Genomic DNA, 27,926 nt, shown 5'->3' with positions numbered 1-27,926 from the left:
AAAATTAAGGAGCAATTCATCATTCACACCCATGCCAACAGCCTGACATGTTTACCGGCTTAAACCTAAATGTAATTCTATTGGATTGAAGTCCCACTCAGAACTTCTGCCTTCTATTCTTTTGGACTTGACAGCAGCTGCAGATTGCACAGAGAATTAGGTGACCAGAAATGTTCCAGAGTCTGTATGGCCAATGACTTGGAGCGCTAGCTTGTCTTTCTAACAAATTCTCTGGGTTTCTCTTTCATCTGGGTTTCTTGTCAAACCATGAATTGCTCTATACCACAGTTTAGAAGTCAGTTGTATTAAAGTTATTGTAAAGTCTCTTAAGTTCCTATAATTCTAAAATATAGCATTTGATTAATTTTATATGGTTGTTACTATCAATACAGTTGACTTGAATTGGAGAGAACTATCGCTTATTAAAAATCCCCCTATCTTCTCTAATGTATGGGGAGAAAGACCACAGAATCTTTACTGGTTTTTGTTTGCTTGTTTTTTAATTTTCTGTAAAATTTACTTTTAAAAATAAAAAAAAAGTACTACCATAGTAGCTTACAACATACACATATATAAAAGGAATCTAAATGGAGTCATAAAATAATAGGGAAGACAAAACTCCCATCAGACATTTAACGCCACCAAGTAAAAACCTCCAGTGCCAGGAACTGAGTCCTTAGTCAAAGGGACCCCTTGGAAACTCCAAGCATCACAGGCTACTGTCCAGTCAATTGATTGCTCTCCAAAAACTGATGGTAAGGCTCTATTGCTGAAGACGACACATACCTCATCAAACCTGGAGAAGTCAAACTGGTCCCTAACTCAAAGCTTGTATAAAAGCCTAAGTTTCATTTGTATGATACATGAATATTTTACGAAGCCTGTTCCTAAAACATTTGTAGATCACCTTTTTTAAGTTTTGAAGTTATAGTTCACCATATTCATCCCCTTTGTCATCTATCAATCAATCAATCCATCCATCCTTCCATCCACTATCTCTCTCATTATATCTCTCTGTCTTTTTATCTCTCTCCCTCTCCTTCTCTTTCCCCTCTCTCCCAAGTGCTGGGATTACAGAAGTGTGGCAACAGGCCCAGCAATTTTCTTTTCTTATAACTGAGTGATTCATATGGTCATATGAGAAACATTCCCATGGTCCCAAGACTCAAAATGCTCTCCTGCACAGGGCACACAGCTAGACAAACACTGCTATCTTGAATTTAACTGGTAACTCTTCACTTGAGGAAAGGGTCCAGCAAAATGCTCTAGACAGGGCTGTCCTCATAAAGGCAACCAAGGGTCACTCATGTTTTCTGGCAGTGGATCATCTTAGTATCTGAGCTGATGCCAATAAAAATGATAATATGTGCTCAGCACAATGCCACCATACTCTTCGGATATGAGAATGCCAAAGGTCACTTGAAATACTAATGGGAAAAATGATTAAAGCCAAGAATGCTGCTCATTATGTAAAAGGTGCTTCCTGCTGAGTTAAAACAAATCCTTTCCTTTGGTGCACAAATGCTTAACTCTAGAGGCCTCAGGGGCTGGAGAACAAAAGGATTAACAAATAATAAATAGTAGCATCACAAGTAATTCAATTTCTCATTATACAATACAAGACTTAGCCTGACATTTGTTTTTAAAACTCAAGTAAGTAAATACTGTTAAAAGGAATATTATTTAAAATAAAATATTTGAACATTTACATTATTTTTTAATTTTGAAAATATAGTAGATTCATTTTTATGTAACTGCTGGTGTAGTTCAAAAGAGTCTGAACATTTTAGCCTTTGAACAAAGACACTTCATTAGAAATTGGGAAAAAAATTAATGAGTTCTCACCTGGAAAAGTCCTGTTTTGTTGAAGAAAGTAAACTGTGCTCTTCTGACCAATGCAGAATCTTCTTGACTTAAATTCTCAAGCAAGTTTGGAGGTAAAATCACAGATGCCAACGGATCTGCCTGTCCATTCTCAAAGTCCATCTGCCATACACAAACATGTCAGTAGAAAAATCATCATGAGGGCCATGGGAAGATAGTCCCCAGGTGGAGTTAGGTGCAATAACATCTGAAGGGACCATATTAGCCAGAACCAAGGCTGCCCTTGACCTTCACAAAAGTCTGGAATTCCTGGATAAGTCCCTTCACACAAGAATACCTTGATTTTAAAGCACACTGACAATTCTAGAGACCAATTAACAGTTTCATCAAGGAAGGCGGGACTTAAAGGTATCAGATTTTGATGTTTTCTCCATATGCCCCATGAGAAAGCAGTGACTATGGATGTAGGCATACTTGTTGAACAGCAAAGGTCAGTCCCCTCTGCGAAGGGCAACAGCTGTTTTTGTTTTATTTTGACATCATGACCTTCATTTGAAATGAGACAAGCAGAGTGACATACTTTGAATGGAGGAATTACACAGTACACCTCAGCCTTGATTGACAACCCCCTCCCCCCTCCTCGGCTGCTTTATGGACTACAGACTGAAAAAACAGCCAGTACTATGAACACCCTCAGATACATTTTTTTCTTGAAACTATAACTCAGGGCATAGAGATTTCCTATACATAATGTGAAACTGGGACCAATAGAGCTCACACTGTTTAAATATAAAGACCCCTGATGCCCCCCACCCAGTCCCCTAAAGAGAACAAATGTCTTGGTTGTATCTCATGCCTAGACCTTTTCTGTTTTCAATGTGATCTCCTTGGAGAGCTGAAAAAGAAACCAGCTCTGTTCCACAGGTACTTTCCCAGGCCAGGGATGGTGCCGTGTTCATCATGTTTTCTCTGCTTGCTAACAGTGCCAGGAACATAGCAGAAACTTGAAATGACTGGATAAACTGTGACTTTAACATAGTCCAGAGGATTAGGAGAGCCCCAGATGACTCGTCCAGCCTCATCTGCTGCCTGCCACTGCCCAGCCTCTACATGGTGGATCTGAACCACACAAACCTCAGATCAGCAGTGTCAGCCATATCTGAGCACGTTATTAAGCTGGGCATGTCAGGGCCCTATATAGAACCTGTCATCTTAGGGGCTCTGAGGGCAAGGCCCAGGATTGTTCTTAACATGTCTTCCCTGGGACACTGAACTCCATTTTTAGAAGCAGTGGCATGGAGACAGCTTCTCCCTTGTCTCTTCCCACGTGAAGTTCTCTAGGAAGACTTTTCTCTCTTTCAACTGGTTCCCAAACCATACTTCCAATATGGTGGTCTCTACCCATGTGCTAGCATTTAGCTTTATCTCTCCTCCTTTAGAGGGTACCATTCATCATACGGGCTGTGAACCATATGCCCTCTGTACGTCTACTTTTCCTATGGATGTGGATGTCATTTTAGCCAATGTTCAGATCTGTCGACCATCTCCTGGGTCAAGACTTCCTTGAGGTATCTAATACTAAAGAACCAGTAAGTTTGTTCTCTGTGTCAGTAATTAGTTCAAAGGAAAACAAACATGGGTTTGTTACCTGGAAATAGGATTCATTATTGCTTGGAAGGCCAATGCTAAAATTTGAAGGTGCATCTGTCCCTGGCATCAGGGATGATACTCCAAGAGCCAAATTCTGTGTCGCAATATTCACGCGTGGTGTGCTATTCAGGTCTATTTTGAAGGCTAGCTCATCAATTGTTTTTAGAGCTCTAAAGGAATGAAAACGACATCACTGTTAAATTACACTGTGTATTAGGCACTTGCCACATGACAAAATACTAACAAAAAATGATATTTCAGTCCTCCAATCTTAGAACACACAGCCAGAAAACCATCCTGAACCCCAGTGCTATCGGCTAAAACACAAAAATCACTGTAATTGATTGATGCATCCTCAGGAACTATACCTTCTTAAGCAAAATCAGCAACAAGTTATCAGAAACTTTGTTTTCCATTAAATTGTTCAAGAAGCCAGAAGATACTGTAAAGGTGTTTGCAGTTAATGTGATAGAGATAAAATAACCTAGAGAATATGTTTAACAAATACATTTTGTCAAAGAAATATTATTTAAAGAAAGTAAATAGAAGAAATTAAAGACCCTACTATCAAGTAGAATAATAAAATATAAAGTGATGTAGTCCTACCTACCCTAGGCATTTTGTTTTGTTTTTCAAGTCAGAGTTTCTCTGTTTAGCCCTGGCTGTCCTGCAACTTGCTTTGTAGACCAGGCTGGCTCAATCTCAGAGATCTGCCTGTTTCTGCCTCCCGAGTGCTGGGATTAAAAGCATGTGCCTCCAAGCCAAGCTGGCCATTTTCATTTTAGAAGTTCATATAGCTATAACAATGTATAGAACTTTGTGTAGATTTACAAGTGGCCAAGTTATAATAGCCTTGGATAAACAAAGTTTTAGAATAAAGAATATATTATGACACACTGGGGCATGCTTTAGTGGGGGGCTATTTATATATACTGCCAGATGAAAACTATAATCGCTTTGTAAACTATACTTTTGAAATAGTTAGAGAGCTTTAAAGTTTACTTTGTAAATGACCTTGGGGAATAGCCTTGCATCTTCTAGAGTTGTGAACCCTAGAGTTTGGGCATACAGCATTCAGAGAGGGAGTGGTGCTCTAACGACCCATGGACACACTTTAACACTCAGTTATACTTACTCTGAAGACGACTCCCGTAAATCACTATCAGAACTGCTCAAGATATTGGAGAATATATTCATTAGAGTGGAGCCAAGAGCTATATCAATATTTTCTTCTTTGTTCACGATCTTTTTGACCTGTTCTACAATGTTGTTAATATTGGCTGAGGTTAGGTTCTGCCCATCGCCAGTTAAATTTAATATCTCATCAGCCATTTCACTTGACTGTCCTAAAGAGACGGAAAGAGACAGATGGTGTGAGTAGTTTATTATACAACTGCAAGAAGTGGGATTCCCATGCACATCCCACACCCATCATTGTAAGGTAATGTTTCTTTACACACAGTGACAGATTTCTTAAGTCTAATACAAATGATTTAGAGGGACCAGTGTTTCCTAAAGTACTCAAGTACAGGTTTCCTACTTAAAAAATAATGCAGAAATATGAAAAACATTGATAGAAATAGCAATTTGCATATTACTTTTAAATACTCTGTGTAATTTTCTTACCATTTTATTTCCTTAGGTTATGAATATGACAGAAATTTAAAATGCAGAAAAGTATATTTTCTACCTAAATTACATAAGAGGTTCATTTGTAATATGTGTAATATATCACACAGTGAAACATCACACCTAAAGAGAATAAAAACCTTGATGATGAGGAGGTTGTTTTACTTTGTCTTTGGGAATGGAAGACACACGGTACTCACTTGAGCAGTTGGAGGCATCAATGGGGCTCCAGTAGGGTGATGTCCCATTAGAAAGGCTGCAATAATTTACCAGACAACAAAAAGACATTTAAATATATGACACCAACGAAATTACAGTTGACAAAAGCAATTCAAGTGTTTCAGGATTTGCCTTGCTATCCAGCTAGATACCCTTTAAAAGAATACTAAAAATGATGATAAAAATTCTCATTGGAAAACCTGTTGGTAGCTTGCACTCTTGAAGGGAAGCACCAGCTGCCTCCTGCATCCTGACCTCATTTACACTGTCAAGTGGCTGCTTTAAGAACTTTACTGGAAAACTCACATTTCAATTCCACATAACTCTGGAAAGCAGATTTCAACCCACATTTATGAAAGAGGAAATGCATTTTAGAGAAGCCAAGGAATTTTCCCAAGAACATGAGCCAGGAAGAGGTAGGGCCACATTTCAAACTGGAGTCCATAAATCTCCCAGCACTTGTCTTTCCGCCCCACCAAGTGTCAAACAGCTCTTGATGCGGAGTACTCACGCTTAGGCACTTTCTGTTCCTGAATTCCTTCCCAAAGAACTAACTGGGCCCCAGGCAGAGGGTGGAGAACTAGATACACAGGGAGCTTTGGCGGACCCCGGCAACTGCCTCGTCCAAGGTTTATTAGGCATGCAGGGAAATCCTGTGTCTTGGAAGTCTTTGTCAACAGGCTGCCCAACCTGGATTTGGCATTTATTCCCCTTTTGCCAATTCTCTCTTCCTCAAATGGGTAAGAAGTTATGGGGGTTAGGTGCATGTTCTGAGGCCAAGTGGACCACAAGCTCCTTTGCACTGGAGCCACACTTTGGTTTCTAACTTCCTCAATCTTTTCTTGGGGAGAGCTCAATTAACTCACTGCTCAGAGGCAAACAGCCTTGTGGGTAATATTCTTTCCTCGTCTATTTCCACCCATGAGTGCGTGATTCCTGCCCGGCTTCTCGAATCAGCACAATGAATGAGTACTGCTGTGACCTATATAGTAAGCTTGGATAGGTGGCTTGCAAGGCAGAGAAAGAATTACCATGTCCGCATCATAAAATAGCCAGGCTTGTTTGGACATGGTTGTTTGTAGGTAGAAGGGGAGGTGGCTGGCCAGGTAAAGCCCTCTGGATCCTCCAAGGCACTACAAATACCTAGGTGAAAAGAAGAGTCAACATGAGACAGACCAGCACTTATGAAAACGAATGACAGCCCTGGGAATTCAGTAACTATTACATATATAATATATATGAGACATATATATATATATCATATAATATATATATATATTACTAAAATATCAGTGTTTTATATTTAGAATTTTTAAAATTAGGAAAAATAAACACATATTTCAGATCAAAATTATTATATCTTACGATAAAAGGACATAATGTAATATATATGATCACTCATGTAAACCATTACAATATCAGTAAATGAGTTTCAAGCGGAGAATAAACATGATAGGATTTTTGAATTGAGAAAACAACTGAAAATTTCAAAATCTGTTTAAAACAGGGGGTGGAGGGCAAACCATGCGTGCACAGTTTCATTCCTGAGTTGTAAGCACATTTTATGGAGTGTTTTCTAGCTCTTCTCGTAGTGGACGCTCTTTACAAGCTGACGGGAAAAGAAAAACCGACGAAGTTCCCCCAAGCCAGCCCTGTCTCGCCTCCTGCCTTCATTCTCAACCTGTTCCACTTGTTGTGTGAAAATACTTTAGCTAATTGAGTGTGACGGCAAAAATGATTCCGATTTTACCTTTTGAAAATGCCCACGTCACAACAAGACAGCAACAACTACAACAAAACCTTCTGAGTACTGAGGAAACAGCGAGCTACTGGTCTGAGAACCAGTGTTGTAGGCCCCAGCTGAAAACTCAAATGACTTTTCCAACCTGCCCTTTGAATTTGAGAGGTTTTAAGCTTTCGTTTTCAAATACCACAAACCTTTCTTCACGGAGTCACTTCTAGAGAAACAACATAAAACAATATCAAATAAGTAGTATAAATTAAATCTTCATGTATGCACAGAAGGCTGTCCTAAGATTTTCCAGCCTTTGAGGGTAGATGGGGTTGGTCCCTCGGGGTTGTGTGGTCAGATCTTACCTGCCATTGGTCACACTGCGGAGACATTTGTAGAGACTCTGGTGTATTAAATGGGAGCTCTTGCTCCTCCCTAGAAGCCTTGCCTGTGAGGAAGCAAGTACTTTGCAAAGCCCCAGATACTGTTTAATAGGAGTCGTCGCTACTGTGGCTGCCATTTATGCTTATCTGCCTCTCTGAGGCTCTCGCTAACTCTGCATGTTGACACAGTAGATAAAGATGAGCAGATGTTCACAGAAGTGGGGATTCATCACACTTGCATCTGGTCTTGGCCCACGTTCCCACCTCAGCTTCCTTAGTGTACTTGAGGCAAAGCAGCAAAATCTTTTGTCCCAGTTCCGACTAAAGTCCCTAGTGAGACTCACTTTATTCACAGAAGGACATCAGAACAATTACTTTCGTTGTGCATAGTTTTAAACATTTGCTTGTAAAAATATCCCCATGAAGATTCATCCAGTCATTGATTCATTCAACAAGTCCTCAAGTGCTGGGGGCTAAGTATTTAAAGAGAATAAGATGCCACCTCCTGCTAAAGATCAAACTACTTAGAGAAAACGTGCGTAAGAATGCGGAGAAGTCCATTGAAAGACTATAGTCTTCCAAGGTATGTGAAGCTCAAGGTAGCTGAACACGAAGCAGAGCTCAACAATAGTGATGTGTATTATATATGACGTCAGGCAAGGCCTTAAGGAAGAGGTGGCTTTGTGGCAATCATTAAAGTCATGTAGGTGACGGTGGATAGGCAGTGATAGCAGAGGGTGTGCACACCATCTAGCTATGAAAGAGCATGGGAGCTTGGGAAAGGCTGCGCCACATGTATCATGGGAGCCTGGGACATGGAAAGTGTGTTGCTGAGAACTGATTCTCCCTTCAAGATCCCTGGCTTATTCCTGTGAAGGCACTGGCATCATTAATGGGCAAAGAACACAACAAAACGAGACGTTTTCTCATAAGGAACTTCTCTTCATGACTTATTTCATGAGAGTTCTTGTAAAGGCATATACGCATTTTTAAATTCTGTAAGTGGAAGCCAATGATGCTCAAGGTTATTCCAGTATTTCGCTGATTTTAGGATGAGAAAGGATAAATGCAAGCTGCCTGCCTCCTTCACGCCCTTAGATTCAGAGGTGTTGAGCTGATTTTTATGCCATGTTACACATTTTTTTAACAATCTGTAATATAGCAAATTCCATCCCTAAAAATATACTTTACGCAGACAAACAGCAAAAGAAGACTATTTGGGCTGTTACTTGCTTAACCCTGAATACATAAATCACATGTACTGAACTCACGTACCCAGCTGCTTCACATCGACTGTGTACAGCTTCAGGCCAGGCCCTAGCGATGCGTTGTTTGTTTCAATCCTCTGTTTAATCATTGCTCCTTCCAGGTTGTCATTATTGGTGGCATTGTAGACTAGAAGAGCCCACAGAACCAACCTAGAAAAAGATGACAGAGAGAACTATTGTTCCCGGGGTTTCCATTGGACTGGTTGGTTTTGGTTGGGAGAAATAGAACATGGACGCCGTGACACACAGAGACTGAAAAGATTAACCGAAGCATCCTGGCCTTTCTCTGTTGTACAAAAGACAATGTCCACACTGTTTCACCTGGATTGGATTTTTTTTTGGAGACAGGGTTTCTTTGTGTAGCTTTGAGCCTTTCCTGGAACTCACTCTGTAGCCCAGGCTGGCCTCGAACTCGCAGAGATCCACCTGGCTCTGCCTCCCGAGTGCTGGGATTAAAGGTGTGCACCACCACCGACCGGCTTGGATTGGATTTTTATGAGATAGTTCTTTAGAATTTTACAATAGCATCCCACGTTTTTTTACCCAGAAATATTTAAATAATATCAATAGTTCATATGTTATATAATAATATCTATAACATCCACTCAAAAGGGGACATAGTATAGTTAATTCTGTTTTTGTTTCTTTATAGGCAAAACTTAAAATTTCAAAGGGAACAGTTGGTTTGCAGGTTGGACTCTGGAAACTGTTGTGTGTTATTATTTACACATATGGTGCATGCCCCACAGATGGAGCTTTTACAAGTACTTTGTATGATGAAAATTTGTGAAAGAAATGTTCAAAATAGACCCAGTTTGGCTAGTAAAAACAGTTTTAGAATGTGTGACCCTGAAAATATCTTCATGGGAAAATATATATTAAAACGCCTCTCAAAATGTACAGCTGATCCGTAATTGCACCTTTCCTCAATAGTAAAATCTAAAGGTAACTCAGTATCAAGGCAGAAGTATATAATGACATTTTGTCAGGGAAAGGAGATTTTTTTGCTCCTTCTATGGGAGTGCTGCATTTGTATTTTCTCCTCATTCTGAAGAGAAATGACGAATACAGCAGACATCACAAGATTATTCTGACTGGTTATTATTCCTGTGCCAAAGCGAAGAGGAGGCAGGGTAACCTCAAAGTATGGAGGACGGCACAGCCTATCGATGAAATTGAGTTGGTAAGAGTAGAAGTAAATACACAGCTAGCACATTTGTGGTGCTAAAATCAAGGAATAAGTTAAGTATTTGCTACTCAAGGTTAGGTGACGTAGCTGGATTTTACCTACTTAGTAAACTGGTCAATCTCCAGGACAAAGTGTGTTCTTCTCCTAACGGACTCTGAAAACCATTTTACCTCTAAAATGATATGCTGCTTAATGCTCCTAGGTAAGCCATATTTGAGGATGAGGCAAGTCTAGATCCGAACATATGGTGGCTGGTGAACCCTTGATCATTTTCTGAATGGCATATGGCAAGGTGTCCTCGGGCCAAATGGCTGTTGGAAGAAAAGTGCTGCCACTCTGGTTTCGGAGAATCCACAGCCGTGTCCAGGGTAACATCAGCACCATGTGTTGTGGTTGCACTCAACACACAGACTCAACCATTTGAGAAGGATCCTGCCTTTTCACAAGCCTTATCTGTGTTATTTCTCTTTCCCTTCTGAAAACAGAAACTATGGTTCTACAACCGTAGGGTCTCTATCTCTTGTTGCCATTGGCTACACATCATCAGTTTAAGCCAGCCCCTCTGCGGTTTCAGGTTCCCTGTCTGTCTAGGCAGTGGAATACAACATTATCTAATGCTTAAGCTGAAAGATCGAATTGAAAAGAAGAGTTTGGGGGAAAGGAATGGATGTGAAATAAGTAGATTGTGGTATGAAGGAAAACTAGCAGAGAGGCTCTGAAGCCTTGTCAGTGAACATAAAAGCAGACAGAATAGGTTTTTAAAAGAGAGGGAAGCTATAAAAAAAGAAAGACAATGCTGAGAATTTATTACAAAGGAAAACAAAGTAAGTGGATTTTCCCACAGGCGAGATTGGATCATTCTTCCTATACTTTTCTGTGACACTATTCACTAGTTTGACAGACCAGGAAATTGAGATTTTATTTATTTAAATGTCTTTCAAACAAGAGCTTGTGAGATGCTGGCATATACTAACTGTGGCTGATTTTAATGTTATCGGTGATAGAATAACCTCTGTGAGTAAGCTGATGGCACACTCAATTCCTAAGGAAGGGTACTACTGCTTACATTCCAAATTAAGTTTGTCCCAAATGCTAGATAAAGCACCCACAGAGGATCCTAGCTGCTGCTGGATCCATTGTTGGAGGCTCAACATGATGTGGTAGTAGGTGTGGGAAAGAACCATTTTCCTAGGAAGGGGAGAAAAGTCTTGTCATTTACTATCCTGGAATACGTTACTCTGTTTTCAGATCATAAAGGAAAGTGAATGCTGTCAGGATAAAAACTTCTCCTAATCACACTATTGAATTTATATAGAAATGACAAGTTGATAGGTTAAAAACATTTGTTTTTCTAATATTCTAATATTAACCAAAAAGGGAAAATAATAATAAAGTTCTCTGGTCAACTCTCAAATACAGTTTTACATGTATCTTCCATAGCAGCAAAACATCATAGTCTACATGGCTGTTTATAGGTTTTTTTTTAGTCTTTAATTATATTTTGGAGTGTGTGTGTGTGTGTGTGTGTGTGTCTGTGCGTGTGTGTGTGCGTGTGTGTGTTTGTGTGTGCGTGTGCATGTGTGTGTGTGTGTGTGTGTGCACGTGTGTGTGTGTATGTGTGTGTTGTGTGCTCCACAGCGCACCTGTGCAAGTCAGAGGACAACCTGTGGGATTCCGTTTTCTCCTTCGCCATGTGGGTAGGTTCTGGGCATCACCACTTGGGTCATCAGGTTTGGCAATAAGTATCTTTCCCCAGTGAACCATTTCATCACCCAGTGACTACATTTTCATAACATCAAGTCAGTAAATCAAAACCTAGCAAGGTTTCTAAGAACTTGGGCCTTTAAAATGATTTGTTACAATTCTATGGAAATACAATATACAATCCTAAAACAAGTATTTTTTTTTTTTTTTTTTACACTCAAGGATTTAATGGCTTTTCATTTTGCAGCCATTCGAAATGTTGATCCTTATACGCCAACTGGTTATGCATGCTGGGCACAGCCATTAATCACCTATGTGTTAAGTCATGATCCTGATATAAATTTAAAGATGGAGATCTCAAAAAAAATAGATACGATTGTATGTACTGAAAGTATTTGGCTCATATTGTCTATATCTTTATATGCTATCACAGGTAATTATGACCTTACTCACAATAGGGCTATTTGGGGGTCAGTTCTGGGGCTAGAACCCAGGACCTAGCACAGCCTAGGTAGGTGCTATCAATACACCACTGAGTTTTGCCTGCTGTGGGATGTTCTGTATGGCAAATGTGTTGCTGATTGGTCAATAAAACACTGATTGGCCATTGGCTAGGCAGGAAGTATAGGTGGGACAAGGAGGAGAATAAAGCTGGGAAGTGGAAGGCTGAGTCAGAGAGACACTGCCAGCCGCCACGATGACAAACAGCATGTGAAGATGCTGGTAAGCCACAAGCCATGTGGCATTGGAAATAGATTAATTTAAGCTGTAAGAACAGTTAGCAAGAAGCCTGCCACAGCCATACAGTTTGTAACCAATATAAGTCTCTGTGTTTACTTGGTCGGGTCTGAGCGGCTGTGGGACTGGCAGGTGAGAGAGATTTGTCGTGACTGTGGGCCAGGCAGGAAAACTTTAGTTACATTTGCCTCTTGCCCTAAAACTATTCCCATTGGCCGGGTGGTGGTGGCTCATGCCTTTAATCCCAGCACTCGGGAGGCAGAGCCAGGCGGATCTCTGTGAGTTTGAGGCCGGCCTGGGCTACCAAGTGAGTTCCAGGAAAGGCGCAAAGCTACACAGAGAAACCCTGTCTCGAAAAAACAAAAAACAAAAAACAAAACAAAAAAAAAAAAAACAAAAAAAAAACTATTCCCATTGAAGGTCTTTTTGGAATTTTGAATAGGGGGTGATGGATTTTGAAGATATAGAAATGATCACCCTGCTCACTCATCCCTCTTAATTGCTCCGCTTCTTAAGGGCTTTTCACAGACTGACTTTTCAACCCCACTGGTTTTTTTTTCTTCAGATATGAGGAAAATGTTGAAGAAATAATTCGAATGTACTAGACAATTCAAAGGTTTTTCTCTGGTCACTGTTTCACTTTTTTCCAGATAGCCAAAGTAATGAGCAAGAGAAAAAATACCACACTTTGCAGGCCTCCCCCTGTTACCTTTTGTCATCATCCATGGTGTCTCTCTTGACTTTAATCCTGTCCTCTCCTGTGCTTTGATGAAAACTGTAAAAACAGATGCATGTATCCATTATCAATCCATCTACTGTGTCTAGTCATAGGCAGACACATGTATCCATTATGAACCCCATTCATTGTGTCCAGTCATAGACAGATGCATGTATCCATTATTAATCCCATTCATTGTGTTCAGTCATAGACAGACACATGTATCCATTATTAATCCCATTCATTGTGTCCAGTCACAGACACATGTATCCATTATCAGTTCCATCCATTATGTCCAGTCCTCAACATCAAAACTGGGGAAGACGAAACAAGGGGGTAGAATGGATGCTCTAAGACAATTTTCCCAAATATGTGTTCTGAGGTTCCCAGTCTGCAGAGCTGGACAACCGGGTTTACGCTCTCATGAAGATCCACAGTGCATTTTAGTAGACCATGGACGCTAAGACACTCTGAGAAGGAACCTGATTCTGTTTGCTGAGTGAGCTACCTCCCGGACTTACTGGGCAACTTGACCTCTTTCTTGGAACATTACATCTCTGAGGTTTAAGCATGAGATTACAGAAGCAGGATCTCGGGAGCCTGTATGGCCATTATTTAGAGAAATTTTTAAGTTGAATAAAGAACAAGGAAAGCTTATTTTGAAAAATAAAAAGGTTTTAATCAGATTGTTGATGTCTTATTTTGCAGAGAAAGTGCTCTCTAAAATGTGGTGACATCACCGAAGCATACTCAGTGTGATCTATTAAGGAAAGCCAAAATATTTCTGTCTATGATTACCTTCTTTTACTTTTGATACATTAGAACACATAGTGTATGGATTCAGTTAGACATATAGAACCATGCATGTGGGTGCTCAGATACAGCCAGAGAAAGAGTGGTAAATGAAACATTTCTATTGCTCAGATAATCCGTGCATTTACCTTATGTTAACCACATAAACTGTGTAGTTCCAATTCTGGAAGGTTGAATTGAGCTGGAAGACACAATGGAAAAGGATGAGTTTCAGTAATGCTTAAAAACAATCTTTTCTGAGTCAAGGTTGTCTGCCCTCCAAAACATGAGCTGTCATTGGTTTAAAAAAAGGACCTTGGGAAAATGCTGCCGAACCCCAGGAGTGAAAGATAAAGGAGGGGTTGCTAGACCAGAGAGCCAAGGATGTAATGAATACCACTTCTTTTCATCTGCACATTAATCACTGAAGCAGACACTACATTCCCACCCAAACTCCACCCTCTTATTTATGAAGAAATGGAAGTTTGGAAAGAGGAAACAGCTTTTCCAGGATCATCTGCTAATCGGCAGCAGATCTCACACTGGAACTCAAGGCAGTGTGGTGGGAAACACTGCCACTTCCTCGCTAGGTAATAGTCTACCAATCCTTCAATAAACACCTTCCTTAGTTTGCATTTAATAAGTGCTGAAATGCAATCAAACATGTTTCGTCGTAATTGCCATCTCATAAGAACATCAGTGATAGGAAAAAAGTATAAGCAGACAAATACATCTTTGATAAAGCCCAATGGTATTGGGACTATGCCAATTTCGTGTGGTTAATAGTCGTATGGGTCTCAATACAAACAACAAATTACCACGGTGCAACCACATGAAATCCTGTTACCTTTAAGTCATTTACCAAAGCTTATTTATGTCATATTTCATACACATCTTTAACCTTATTGTAAACATTACTAAAATACAATGTAAATTTTAGAAAATATTGGCAAAATAATAATTATTTTTTGTGTACTTAGATTGTGTATACTTTATCTAAGTTTGGTACTTGGGGCCAAAAGCATTTTAGACTTTTGATTTTTTTTTCTGGATTTGGAATATTTGCATAGATTTCACTGGTTTAGCATCACTGATTCAAAATACTTGAGAGGTCTGTCAGATTTTGAGTTTTCAGGCTAGACGATTCCCGTAATGGGCACTAGGAACATCATTCATACATGCTGTTTTCAAGCATCTTCGTTGGGAGTTTGCATCACAAATGAAAGGTAGCTAATAAAGCTTAGCCTCAGATGACAATGGTGTTGGGATAGAGACTATGCAGGACAAGATGTAAATGTAAAATTGCATCCTGTCTAATTCAACCTCCCCAGTTAGTGCTCATTTCATGATTAGTAATACTAGCCATGACTTGAGAATGAGAATAAATAATTTAATATTTAGAAATCATTCTGCTTGTAAAAACAAATAAAAGAACACTGTGGAAAGAAAATGGGATGCACGAAGGCATCCTTTCCCCACAGCTTGCTCTCTATCTGGTAACCAAGCACATAATTCCTGTTTCAATCCAAGGAGACTATTAGGCTCAGTTTTATATCCTGTGTCCAAATACATCTCCCTTCCTGTACATAAACACAGACCTTGTTTCTGTTTAGTCATATACTTTTTTAAGTTTTCAATTTTACTTTTAATTATTATGTGTTTTTATATGTGTCTATGTAGGGAGAGTATGTACACATGAGTGCAGTGCCCATAGAGACCAGAAGGGGGCATTAGATCTCTTAGAGCTGGAGTTGCAGGCAGTTGTGAACCACCAGATATGAATGTTGGGAATTGAAACTGGATGGTCTGGAAGAGCAATATGCACTGTAGACAAATTTCTAAACAGTCTTATTAAATAAGAAACACAGCCAAATACAGAGGTGCAAGCCATAGAGAACAGAGCAATAGTCGCCAACTAACCTTAGCTTACCACCTTAGCTTCCCAAGAGAAACTCTTCCTGTCTAACCTGCGCTTTTATTGCCTTCCTGTTCTGCCTTCTTATTGGCTCTAAGCCCAGCTACATCACTTCCTCATCACTGCCTGTCTATACAGACCTCGAGGTCTCTATGGTTGGTACTGGGATTAAAGGCATGTGTCACCACGCTTGGCTGTGTTCTTGAACACACAGAGACTCTGTCTGCCATGTGATCGGATTAAGGGTGTGTGCTACCACCGCCTGACTTCTGTTTATGGCTGACTGTGACCTCTGATCTCCAGGCAAACTTTATTAACATACAAATAAAATACCACATTTCAGCACAAATAAAATATCACCACACTTAACCACTAAGCCACTTCTCTAGCCCCTTATTCATGCATTTATAATGAGCATTATTTTTCCAGTAATAAGATCTATGGCTTCATTCATTATCTTTACTATCTATAAAGAAGTTACAGTTTTAAAGCAAGAGGCAATGGAAAAAGTTTACTTACCCATTCTGCTACCTTGCTCTGTACTTTTACTTCAGGGTGATTAAGGTCATTGTGAATCACAACAGATATTCTATACAGTATTCCGTCTGCACATTGGAAATAGGATTAATATTTAATTATATTTTACATTTGGAACAAACAATGCAAATTCATAACCACATCATTCCATATATGTTTAAAGACACATAGGCACAGGAAGTTTGGGCCAATTTTGATGGTATAATTACTCTTGCAACTGCTTAGAAGGAGCTGTTGATTAGTTTACTCATAAATATTTCATAGCTTCTAAATTATCACTTGGCTATGACCATAGCAATACTTGCAAACTATTTTTTTTTTAATTCTGTGGATTTCTGGTACCAAAAGTTGATAAAGTGATAATTTTTGCATGTGAAGTTTGACTTTTGTTAATAAGAAATTATGCTTTTTTGTTTGTGGTTAAAAATGGTAGTTTGGGAATGTGAAGCATTAAGTGGAATCCTTGGCCAGACTGACACTGGAAATGAATAGACATCCACATGTCCTCTCTCCAGCAATCCTCTCCTCCCTCCCTGCTCTGCTTCTCCCCAGTGAAGTATGCACTTGTAGTTGAGGTAGTGGGTGGGACTTGACCAAATTCTTTTTTCATCTAAATTTCGAAGTATAGCCCCTTTACCAAAAGAGAGGGGAAAGCTAATGTTTACAGGTAGAATGTTAACTGGTTTAATGGGCTTTATAAAGAAAAACATATTCTGAAAAGACGGTTCTATTGCTTCTCTCAGTGGTTATCTAAAGTAGTTGAGTCTTTTTGTCCTCATGAAAAATGAACTCATCCAAAAAGTTTTGTTAGACTACAGGAGCTAACTGTGTGCTACAAGGCACTTGACTCAAACTAGCAAATGAAAAAAAAAATACTCTTTGAAAATCGAAGTCAAAGAGAAGGGGAAAATTGATATCTATTATTGTTAGCCATATTTATCTATGCTTTTAGGTGAGCCTTAATTAAAAGGCATAAAATATCTAGAAATGTATAATTAAATAATCCTGAGGAGTACATTCAACGAAAATTTTGGGGAGGCAGTATTAAACTATATATAAAAGTATGTCTCTGGAAAGTCCCAGCTATACCAAAACTGCAAATTTCAGTCTTGTAAGTCTCCTGTGAAATAATAGAAATTTCTACCTTATAATATAGTTAAACAAATATGCAAAAGTAAGTTCAAAGGTCAGTGAGCTTAGTTTGTAGAGATAAGGCTATTTCAATGTCTAAAATTTCTATTGTTTTAATGATCTTGAATTTTCTATTTCTTCAAAACATGTTCTGAAGGGAAACTATTTAGACACATGTAAAAAAGATGATAATAACCCGGATTAAAAAACGTCTTACACTGTAGGCCTCCTCCCATGAAATCATGGACCTACTGAGTGGCTTAGAGGAAACTCAGAGTCGAGTGTCCCAATATCCAAGGGACAGTCTATAAACAGTCACAGATGCTTGTAATGTTTCTAAAAGCTACCACTAGATGGAGCGCTAAGTAGAAGTTTTTTTTTCTTACTTAGCTTGAAAATACTACAAAACAGTAAAAATGTCAATATTTTAACCACTGACATTTCTGAAATTTTACGGAAGCACCCAAATACTTAACCCAGTTTCTTTCAATTTTAAATGTTTCCTGCCCCACTTTTTTCTGTAGTTCATTGTTTTCATAAAATGAGACATTCAACATCAGATAACCTTAGTACTTTTTCGCATTGCTTATGACTAGATTAATAGCTCAAATAAACTAGTGTCTCGTATTACAGACTACTTTGTATTATGAAGAATTTGCAAGTATTCTCTGCTCAGAAACTTCAGAATTACAAATTTAGCTAAAAACTTAGTGGGGCCTGCTTGGTACTTATTTAAAACTTTTTGAATTATATATTCAATGGGTAATTATATGAAACTAAGGAAAGGAACCAAAGGAATAAAAAAAATGAAGTGTCTACTGGTAGGCTGGTGGCAGGGATTTTTTTTATTGAGAAATTAATTTGCTTAAACATTGTTACTGGGGAAATGTCATTAAGAAACCAAATAGGCTCCCCCATGTTATCAGTGTAGCAAGTCATCTCCTACAGACAGAAAATGATATTCTAGTAGCAAAGCCATCCATCAATCTTCATGCATCCCCATGGCTTCAAAAGAGGTATGCATTGCTCTCATAATATCATATAGACCAGAAGAACTTCTGATAGGAGGAGGAGGGGGAGGGGAGAAGGAGGGAGAGGGTGAGGAGAAGGCAGAGGAGGAAGAGAAGGGGGAGAGGAGGAGGAGGAGGAGGAGGAGGAGGAGGAGGAGAAAAGAAGAAGAAGAAGAAGAAGAAGAAGAAGAAGAAGAAGAAGAAGAAGAAGAAGATGATGATGAAGATGATGATGATGATTTCATATTGTAGGTCTCTCTTCAGTTAACCATCTAAGTTTCTTGAGGAATATAAAAATTATCTCCAAAGTTATGAGATATAGGGTTGAGATGATGGAATTGAACGTATTTATTTTAAAAGACAAATTAAAATCCAATTCACATGTTGTTTTAGATTTCACATTATTCCTCCAAACTGACAATGAGGCAATTATGTCAATTGCATTTATACTATGAATTGCAATCTGCAGACCTTTACACACCCAATTTCTTTAAGACATCTGGCATATGAATCTACAAAGCTTGCTGGACCCACACAAAGGTCCTGCAAGCAAATCTGTTATTTGACTAGCTAAGCACATGTGAGAAATTGGAAGGAACACTGAAATTTGCACTTGGGAACTGGATTTTCAGAACAAATGATGAGGACCAAAAGAGTAAATTCATTCACTGGGTTGCTAATGTCTATACCACAGAAGTTCACTGTTTTAGTAGGGCTGGTGTTGATTCGAGGACAGACAATATCATTAAGAAAGGAAATAATCATTATACCAGGAGCACTTTGGAAAAGGTCAAGGAGATTGGGCAAAGTTTCATTACTTGTGGGAATACCTAGACTATCTATGACATCCTGAAATGCTTGTGAAAAGTTGCCTAAAAGATGACTCTATTGGTATATAATATGAGGTATGGTGTGCAAATTATGTTTAAAATGGAGAGAAGAGACTTTCAAAGAAAAATAAGAACATTTCATGACAACTGGAACCAATCCGGTTGGTATAGTGAGGGAGAATAGCTGACCATTAAGCGAGCTAGCTCTCTCTCTTCCTACACTGGCAGATTATTATTGATGAACTCAGTAAAATTCGGACAGCCCAGAGTTAAGAGGACTGGATAAGGTAGATAATAGACTTGACAGTTTTCCCAGTCTTTCTGACAATGGGAACAAAATAGGATTTTCTAAATATCAGATAGCCTGAGAATGTTTCCTGTGCCAGTTTCTCAAAGAATAACAAGTGGTTGATAGTATGTGAATGGCATTAGGAACCTGGGACAGGACATAAATGTGATTTATTTACAAAGAAAAATGATCTCTTCTCAATTATTTTAAACTTGGACAAAGGGAAAGCCTTACTTGAATATTTTTGTTTGTAATACTTTGTTACTTACTCTTTAGACTAGATACTGAAAGGCTCAGGCTGGAAGCCCTCAGAAATCCAGTAGGATATAAGAGGTAGTTGTGGAACACTGTGGTATTGTACTTGTTCTAAGTTTTCACTTCTGTAGCTATGGCTTCATTATACAATAATGAAATCCCATGTAAGTACAGATGAAGAGTGAGTCAGGCATTGTATGAAAAGCACATAGTTCACATGTATGATAAAAATTGCTAAGATGATGAAAAATAGTTGGAGCACAAAATTTTGGAATGACTTCCACCACACGGTGACCTAATATTTTAATGGTTAAAGTTACATGTTAATCACAAGTCATCTGAATGAGATTCTTCTTTATTAGTGTGGTCAAGATAAACCATTTTAACTGACTGTAATATTTGCCTGCTTTGTTGAAACTCCAGTGAAGGCTATGACGCAGAGACGAATGGCCTGAACAAGGGTCTCTTCAAGCGCGTTAGAAACTGCATGATTAAATGAATACAGCTCCAATCCACCAAGTTAAGGGCTCTGAAGCACCATGTCAGTGTTCTTGGGCAGCAGAGGATGTGCCAGCTCTGAAGGGAAAGTGCCACAGAGGCTCTTTGTACACTCATACAAAGAGGAAAATACTCAGAATTATAATATTCCCATCTGATGGCAGGAGTCCATGTGGAACATGCACTGGAAACTTATGCTGCTGCTGCTTGGGGTGGGGGGCGGTGATGGAATCATAAATATCTGTGGTGTAACTAGCAGAGAAACCATAAACACTTCCTTGAATCGATGTCTTTATAGCCCTAATGAAATTTATATCTACGCTTCATGTAAAATATTCCATACTTCCAATGTAAATGTCCCTACAGAGGAAGTTGATGTAACCTCTGAAGTTATAAGGAAAAAAAAATCAGTGAACTATGTGGGTTTATTTTTCCCAGGGTTTTGGGTCCCTGGTGATACATTACAGATGTTTTGACCTTACAAGTTACAGGATCGGATTTTATAAAACTCCTTTCCTCTAGTATCTCATATTTGAGACTATGACTGTGTTGAAGGCAGTGGGGCACTCATTTGGTTGGAATGTGTCTTTATTACAAGAAATTGAAACCACTAACTCCAAATTGCAAATGGTTCTGTATGTGATCCATATGTATGGCAGAATTAAATAAAGAATTGAGCCATATGGCTTTCACTCTACTGGTTTCTTATAAGACATAACTGCCACAGTTGAATATTACAATGAGTACCAATAGAAAAACATAAATGGAGAAAAAGGGGCAGGAAATGCTGGAATTACTGGAAATTTTATCATTCAAAAATTGGGGCTCCAAGTGGAGCTCAGAGTTAGGATACTTGCCTACTGTGTGGAACCCCGGATTCAAGGCCCAGTAAAGCAAAGCTACCCCCAAACTTATTGGAGACTTGACTGATAACACATCCTAATCGGTGTTCTTCAAGAAGTGATAAAAAGGTGTAAGTTGTTACCATGGCCACTGATCTAAATCTCGTAAGTGTGTAAGCACAAAGGTGACTTCCACAAAAAATTAAATGGCAAGAATCAGGTTTCTGACACATCATAACATCCTTTTAAAACCTCTTTCCCCGGGTGGTACTCTCGGCACTATCCAGCCTGCTGCTCTTAGGAGTGCACAGAGAAATCCTATTTCTCAAACAGAAAGTTTTCAGTTGTTGTAATTTGACAAAACACTATAAAAAGGAAAGCACATTTTTTTCCTCTTGGATGTATTATAATGAAAATTAATTCCTTTCAATTAAATATTTTTCTTTCTTATTTATTTATTTTTTCATTTTTACATACCAACCACAGTTCCCCCTCCCACCCCTCCTCCCGTTTCTCCACCCACCCCCCATTTTCCCACCCCTCATCCACAACTCTAAAAGGGTAAGGCCTCCCATTGGGGGTCAACAAAGCCCGGTACATTCAGTTGAGGCAGGACCAAGCCCCTCCCCTCTGCAATTAGGCTGAGCAAGGTGTCCCACCATAGGGAATGGGCTCCAAAAAGCCAAACTTTTCTTTGAAAGAAAATAACTCAAAGTGAAGCAAAGTACTCAGAGCTATTGGTTCAGTTGGGAAGCAAGACACAATGATGTTTGTTTTAGTAGTCTTCAAATGTGCTAACGAACCAAGTGTTGCCAATCATAGAACTTTGCTGGAACAGTGCAATTCCACTCTCAGAACACAATTTTCCATACTCCAGACATACTACACATAGGATCTTACCCAATGAATCTTACCATTCTTTTGTTTATGGACTCTGTTAGTAACAGGGATGTTAGTGGTGACTGTGGGTGGTGTAGTGCTAGGAGGGTTTACAGTAGCTGGTAATAAAGATGAGAAAGATGCAATTTTATAAGGAGCATAAAACAGTTAATACAGATAAGCAATCTACAGCTAATACATGAAAATGCACAAGAGAGCCGAAACTATTTCATGCTACTAATACAATAGGCTAAAAGCTTACAGTGCATAACATGAAGCAAGGTTTTCTAGGGTACATTAAGAATCCGTTTGCATGGCTTTGGTGCCACATTGCACAGAGGCCGAGAGCTGGCACAGAAGCACGGGAGAAAGCACAGCTGGATTCTACACTTACATCTGCTATCACCAGGCTGGTAATCACATGGGAAATCACTAACTCTTTCCACAAACTAGTTTCCAGAGACTGTTTAAAGGAAGTTCAAAACAGGCAATCTGCATAGCTCTACACCTTAGAAGCTATCTACACTAAGTCAGTCTGGACTGATACACAGAGACTAGAGGTATTTTTTTTTTTTTTTTTTTTTTTTGGTTTTTCGAGACAGGGTTTCTCTGTGTAGCTTTGCGCCTTTCCTGGGACTCACTTGGTAGCCCAGGCTGGCCTCGAACTCACAGGGATCCGCCTGGCTCTGCCTCCCGAGTGCTGGGATTAAAGGCGTGCACCACCACCGCCCGGCTGTTAGAGGTATTTTCTAAGTCCTATGTCTGAGCTGTTTGTGTGATACTTGAAAGTGCACAAACAGGCAACCCTCCTATAATGCTTTTCTGGCTTCTTTCTTGGAGATTGTATGCCTCTGTAAGAAGAAAATTAACCATGCACATAACTGTTCTTCATTTTATCTTATGGATGCATTTGTGTTGGAGCACAATCACGTGTGTAATGACTAGTTGTTATATCTTTGTAATTAAATGTTACTTAAGTATAAAACAATGAAGAGATGATTCAGAGAACTGCTTTCTAAATGCACCAGAGAAAATGCTGAACTCCTTGGTGCAAAATGTATGTGGTGACACTGATTTTCCATTCCAGAATAATATAAAAACATATAATGGAAATAATTTTGATTTTTTTAAAATCAAAATTGTGAATAATTGTGTTCATCCTTAGTGCAAATGTGTCATGAAAATGTTTTTGTTCATTAAGGAAAAAACAGGGACTAAATGAGAAGGAAACTGAGTTTCTGGTCCTTTGGTCCACAGAATGAGTATTTTAGATACTTGTATTAAAATAATAAAAAATAATTAATGAATTTTTAAAACCTTTGGATCAAAAGTTTTCTGGTATATTTTTATAAAACTATTTCATAACTGCACAGAGTTCATGGATAAAAAACAAACAATGTGATTTTCATGGGGAATTGATTGGTAATAATATTCACGTTATCTTAGAAGGGAAATCCAAAAATAGTGAGTTTCCTCCTTGCCCTGTCTGGCTGACTCTCAGACTGCAAAGAGCCTAAATTCCACTTGCTTGACCTTACTTGTAATCTGTTGCCTCTGTGCCATGAACCTCTTAACAAAGCCACCTTCTACGGAAAGGCATACACCCATAATTCTCATGTGGAACATAGAAGATGCTACATTTAATAGAGGAATTTAGCATGACAATGGATGAAAACTGGTCACAAAAAAATTAGAAGGTGCAATGATAAATTAAAGCAACATTTTTATATTACTATTTTTGTGGCATATTGCATACACATATAACTATACGTTATTACCAGGCAACTACATAATAATAAAACAATTGTATCCACAATATAACCATGAAGCATCAAAATAATTAACACAGTAATATTAACATTAGCTTACTTTAACTATTTTTATCTTAAGATTCAAGTTATATAATATAAAGTAAATTGCCTCATGGCCTCATCTTCAAATCTTATGTAAATATTCAACATATGCTTTTTCTCCAATTTATGGATATGAGCACTTCTTTAAAATACTGCATGGCTGCATATCCAAGACGCTTGAAATAATATTAAGAAGAAACATAGGGAGAAACGAAACCAATCCTTTTAAGCAGCATATAACCATTCACATTTAGAAAACCCTGAGTTTTATGGAAATATGGCCAATGTGGCAGATACGTCCTGACAGCACATTATTTGTACACACTGGTACTGTGCACCCACCCAGCTAAAACACACCCACACATACTTGTTTTGCTGTTTCTTTGTTTTCGGGTGAAAATTAAGATAAAAACCAAAGCAGGGGCAACTCCATCATCCCAAACAGCAAGCATAAGAACACAAAAAGATGACAATGGCTTCCTACCTTGACAGAGAGTACCCAGATCCGAACAGTTCGTCAGCTCAGCTGCAGGGAGCGGGATCAGGTAGGAACCTACGTCAACACAGAAGCATATGCAGATTTAACTTGTGATTTTCTGATATTATCCCCAAAATCAATATTATGAATCATGTAATCGGTAAGGTAGAAACAGTCCGAGTCAACCAACAGTGCTCCAGCACGAAAACGTCTCGTAAGGTTACCTTAATTTCCTCAAATACAAAACTGAGGAAGTGGCATCACCCTCAAAATCTTGAGCTCTATTTTTCAGTCATTCACCCATGAAAGGAAAGAAGCACGATTGTCCCTTTACCTTTGTATAAAAAACGTTTGAGGCCAGGTGGTGGTGGCGCATGCCTTTAATCCCAACACTTGGGAGGTACAGCCAGGTGGATCTCTGTGAGTTTGAGGCCAGCCTGGTCTACACAGCAAGATCCAGGACAGGCACCAAAACTACACAGAGAAACCCTGTCTCAAAAAAACAAAACAAACGAAACAAACAAAACCAAAAAACTGTCTGAGGCCCTTTTGGATAATGAACTATGAGACTCAGGCAGTAATTTACACAAATAAAATAATATGAACATTCAGGGTACATTTCAGAATGGAATTTGGATAATATGAATTACTTATGAAATGCAAATTTTTGGTTCATGTATATACTCTGCAATTCCAGAAATATCTTTCTGTGATTTCAAGTCTGTCTTGTTCCTTTTCACTTCAAGCTTTCACTGACTCCTGCTCAACAAGAAACAGACACTGAGCTGACTTTTTTCCTAGCAGAACTATTAGAGGTACTCTGTTGCTCTAAATCTTCTTGTGCTAATTATGGGCTAAACTTATTGCAAATAATAGGGCATTTGAATAAAGACAGAATTGATTCAAATATATACATTATACATATATTATACATATATACTATGTATGTAATTTTGAAAGGCATTTACGTAGTGTTGAATTCATTCTGATGTTTAAACATTTGTCTAACTTTCCCATGGGAATAGTGTGTGGAGGCAGAGCAGGTGCCCGAGCTCACAAAGTATGTCTAATTAGGTAAGTGATAGACACAAACAGAAAACATCTCAACAGTTTAATGGCATCTAGGGATATATGGTTTCATCCTTCTCAGATACGTCAAGCTCCTGCTCACAGAAAGAATTCTGCTACATCAGAAAAGGCCAGCCCTTCAGGCAGGTCTATGATGTGACATTTGCTGGCAAGAAACTACTTCATGGATTCCTGCTAAAACACAGATGCTTCACCTACAGCTTATGAGAGGTGGAGGACAGAAAAGTTCCCGCTGCCATGTCTACTTTCAGAGAGACACCAATGGAAGCTAGCCTCTTTGTAACAAATGCCCAGGAGCCTGGGAAGAGTTTCGATGGTGGTGGTGGCCAACAGGAAGTTGTGACATCAGCTTGGTGAGAAGAATGAACAGGAAATAGAGCACACAGGCACCGAGGTTGCAAGAGCTCTGAGGCAACCAGACAGGATTTCTGAAACATGTGCCTATGAGGCACTGAGAGGTCTGGAGATGAACACACTTGGTCCCACTGTATTAGAGTGATTACAGAGAAGCGTGGGGATGATCAGATATATGTCAGTGTAACCCATGGAAGGCCTTCTAGAATACAAACAGCAGCAACATTGAGGCTCTGCGTCTTTCTCAAGCTTCACTAAACAAATTACCGAACACATTTATGAATGACAGCTAAAGTTAGTCTAAACTCTTTTTAAAAAGCAATTGGAATAAATGAAGGGGTACTGGGTAAAACTATAGACTGTGGTTTGAAAATAACTGCAGTTATTCATATAGATGTGGTTTGATGTGGGGAGATGCAAGAAGGTAAAATAATATTAATCATTCAGGTTTGACATCATGAGTCTCAAGAAGATAGACTGAAAGAGATGGACACAAGTGATATGAAGATAGATTGTGTAAGATTTCGTGACTAATTGGAAAGAGGAAGAGAAAGCGAGGTGTAGATGGCATTTTGCTGGTTTCCAACTTGAGAAACTGGGCATAATGACATCACAGATGGAGAAAGGAAACAGAAAGAGCATGAATTGTCATCTTCTGTTATGCCTGGCAAGGGAAGCCAGTTGCCCGTAGGACAGCTATAATGCACCCGTGAGAAACTGTCTTTCTGTAAGGGGACTAGTCAACAAAAGGTACCTATGAGATTATGTTCAGTAGAATATGGGTTCAAGAAGAGAACAGACTGAACTGCAGCCATTGCTATATTTAAGTTTCCGATGCTGAGATTTGGGGAGACAAAAGCAGCTCTTGGTGAAGGTGGCTTCACAGAATTTAAATAAAGAAAGTTGAATGGAGGCTGTGGCAACCGTGAGTGGAACTGAAAGGTTGACGTGATAAAGACTGAAAAGACCTTTAACTCCACCGTACAGGAATTAGTGTCAGTCTCGTGGGAACAATGAAACTCAGACTGCAGAGCTTGGGAGAGTGAATGCAGCAGGAGGAAGCCTGGTTGTGTAAGGAAGCAGAGATAGGGAGGGGGGGTTGAAGACTGAAAATCTAAGCGAGCATGTGCCCTGGGAAAGGCATGTGATGTGGTAACGTTGAGGGAGGGCAGAGCTAGGGGGAAAATTTATCTTGAGAGGTTTCTGCCTCTTGTGCATGTCCACTTTTTTCAGGACCTCACTTTTACAGGCACTTAGGTTTTAGAAAGGACTTCTGAAAACCAACAAGCCTATCAGACTCATGTGACTGTAGAAATCTCAGCCATTGTCACACAGCACAGTGGAGACCCTTGGATGAGGTTCTGTAGTTCTCAGATTACACACAATGCTGGCAGTCCAGGGCTCCTTAGAGGCTTCAGATATGGTATCTCTCCAAGACAAAGAGCGATAAGGGACAATGTTGTGGGAAAGAAGTTCTTAGGCTAACCACATTTCCACTCTAGTAAATCTAGGAACTCAGAGGTGGGAATATGGGGAAATGTCAGAGGAGCCATGATTTAGAACAAGATCTTGACCATTTTATCAGATTCATTGTATACATTTCAATCTGTGGCTTCCTTTCAGGAGAAATTGTAAACATTTGCTCCTGAATATTTTAATTAGTTGTTCTTTCTAGGGGAAGGTCAAGTTTATCAAATTGCTAGTGTTGTATAAATACTGAATAGATACCATTGTATCATGATCTCATGGAGCAATAGAAATCACATCTGTTTTGTTTTGTTTTTTTAGTGCAAATGGCACAAAAACAAGTGACATAATTTAGTTAGAAGGAAATCACACTGGTCAAGGAAATCTCATATTACAAATAGCCTGGGACTCTGTAAACAAATATACGAAATACAGAAAGTAAATACTGCTGGGTATGGGGAAATGCCACTGTAGGCTTACCTACTTGGGAGGTCGAGACAGGAGGATCGATCACTCGAGCCTGGGAGTTCAAAGCTAGGCCAGTGAACACAGCAAGATACCACCTCAGATGAATAAGTAAATACCCAAAACATACACAAACTTTTCATTTCTACTCATGGGCATCTTCATCACCCAGTGTTCTAGGCCTGCAG

The 27,926-nt window shown here is 39.1% G+C and overlaps 1 protein-coding gene across 1 annotated transcript in view; it reads right to left on the bottom strand.

The window, feature by feature from the left end:
• Window positions 1-27,926, bottom strand: part of Adgrg6 (adhesion G protein-coupled receptor G6) — a 139,497-nt gene that overhangs the window by 24,475 nt on the left and 87,096 nt on the right. The window contains exons 5-15 of the mRNA XM_059272714.1: window positions 24,370-24,438; window positions 22,068-22,151; window positions 16,281-16,366; window positions 13,996-14,048; window positions 13,046-13,111; window positions 8,713-8,855; window positions 6,354-6,465; window positions 5,304-5,359; window positions 4,610-4,820; window positions 3,473-3,644; window positions 1,846-1,986 (exon numbers count right to left, since the gene is read on the bottom strand). Of these exons, the coding sequence (XP_059128697.1) occupies window positions 1,846-1,986; window positions 3,473-3,644; window positions 4,610-4,820; window positions 5,304-5,359; window positions 6,354-6,465; window positions 8,713-8,855; window positions 13,046-13,111; window positions 13,996-14,048; window positions 16,281-16,366; window positions 22,068-22,151; window positions 24,370-24,438 (1,193 nt within the window). The remainder of the gene's footprint in view (window positions 1-1,845; window positions 1,987-3,472; window positions 3,645-4,609; window positions 4,821-5,303; window positions 5,360-6,353; window positions 6,466-8,712; window positions 8,856-13,045; window positions 13,112-13,995; window positions 14,049-16,280; window positions 16,367-22,067; window positions 22,152-24,369; window positions 24,439-27,926) is intronic.

The sequence above is a fragment of the Peromyscus eremicus genome, chromosome 8b (genome assembly GCF_949786415.1).
Source record: "Peromyscus eremicus chromosome 8b, PerEre_H2_v1, whole genome shotgun sequence".
NCBI classification, from domain to species: Eukaryota; Metazoa; Chordata; class Mammalia; order Rodentia; family Cricetidae; genus Peromyscus; species Peromyscus eremicus.
Note: the sequence above shows the minus strand (reverse complement) of the source record. Positions and strands in the feature narration are given on the sequence as shown.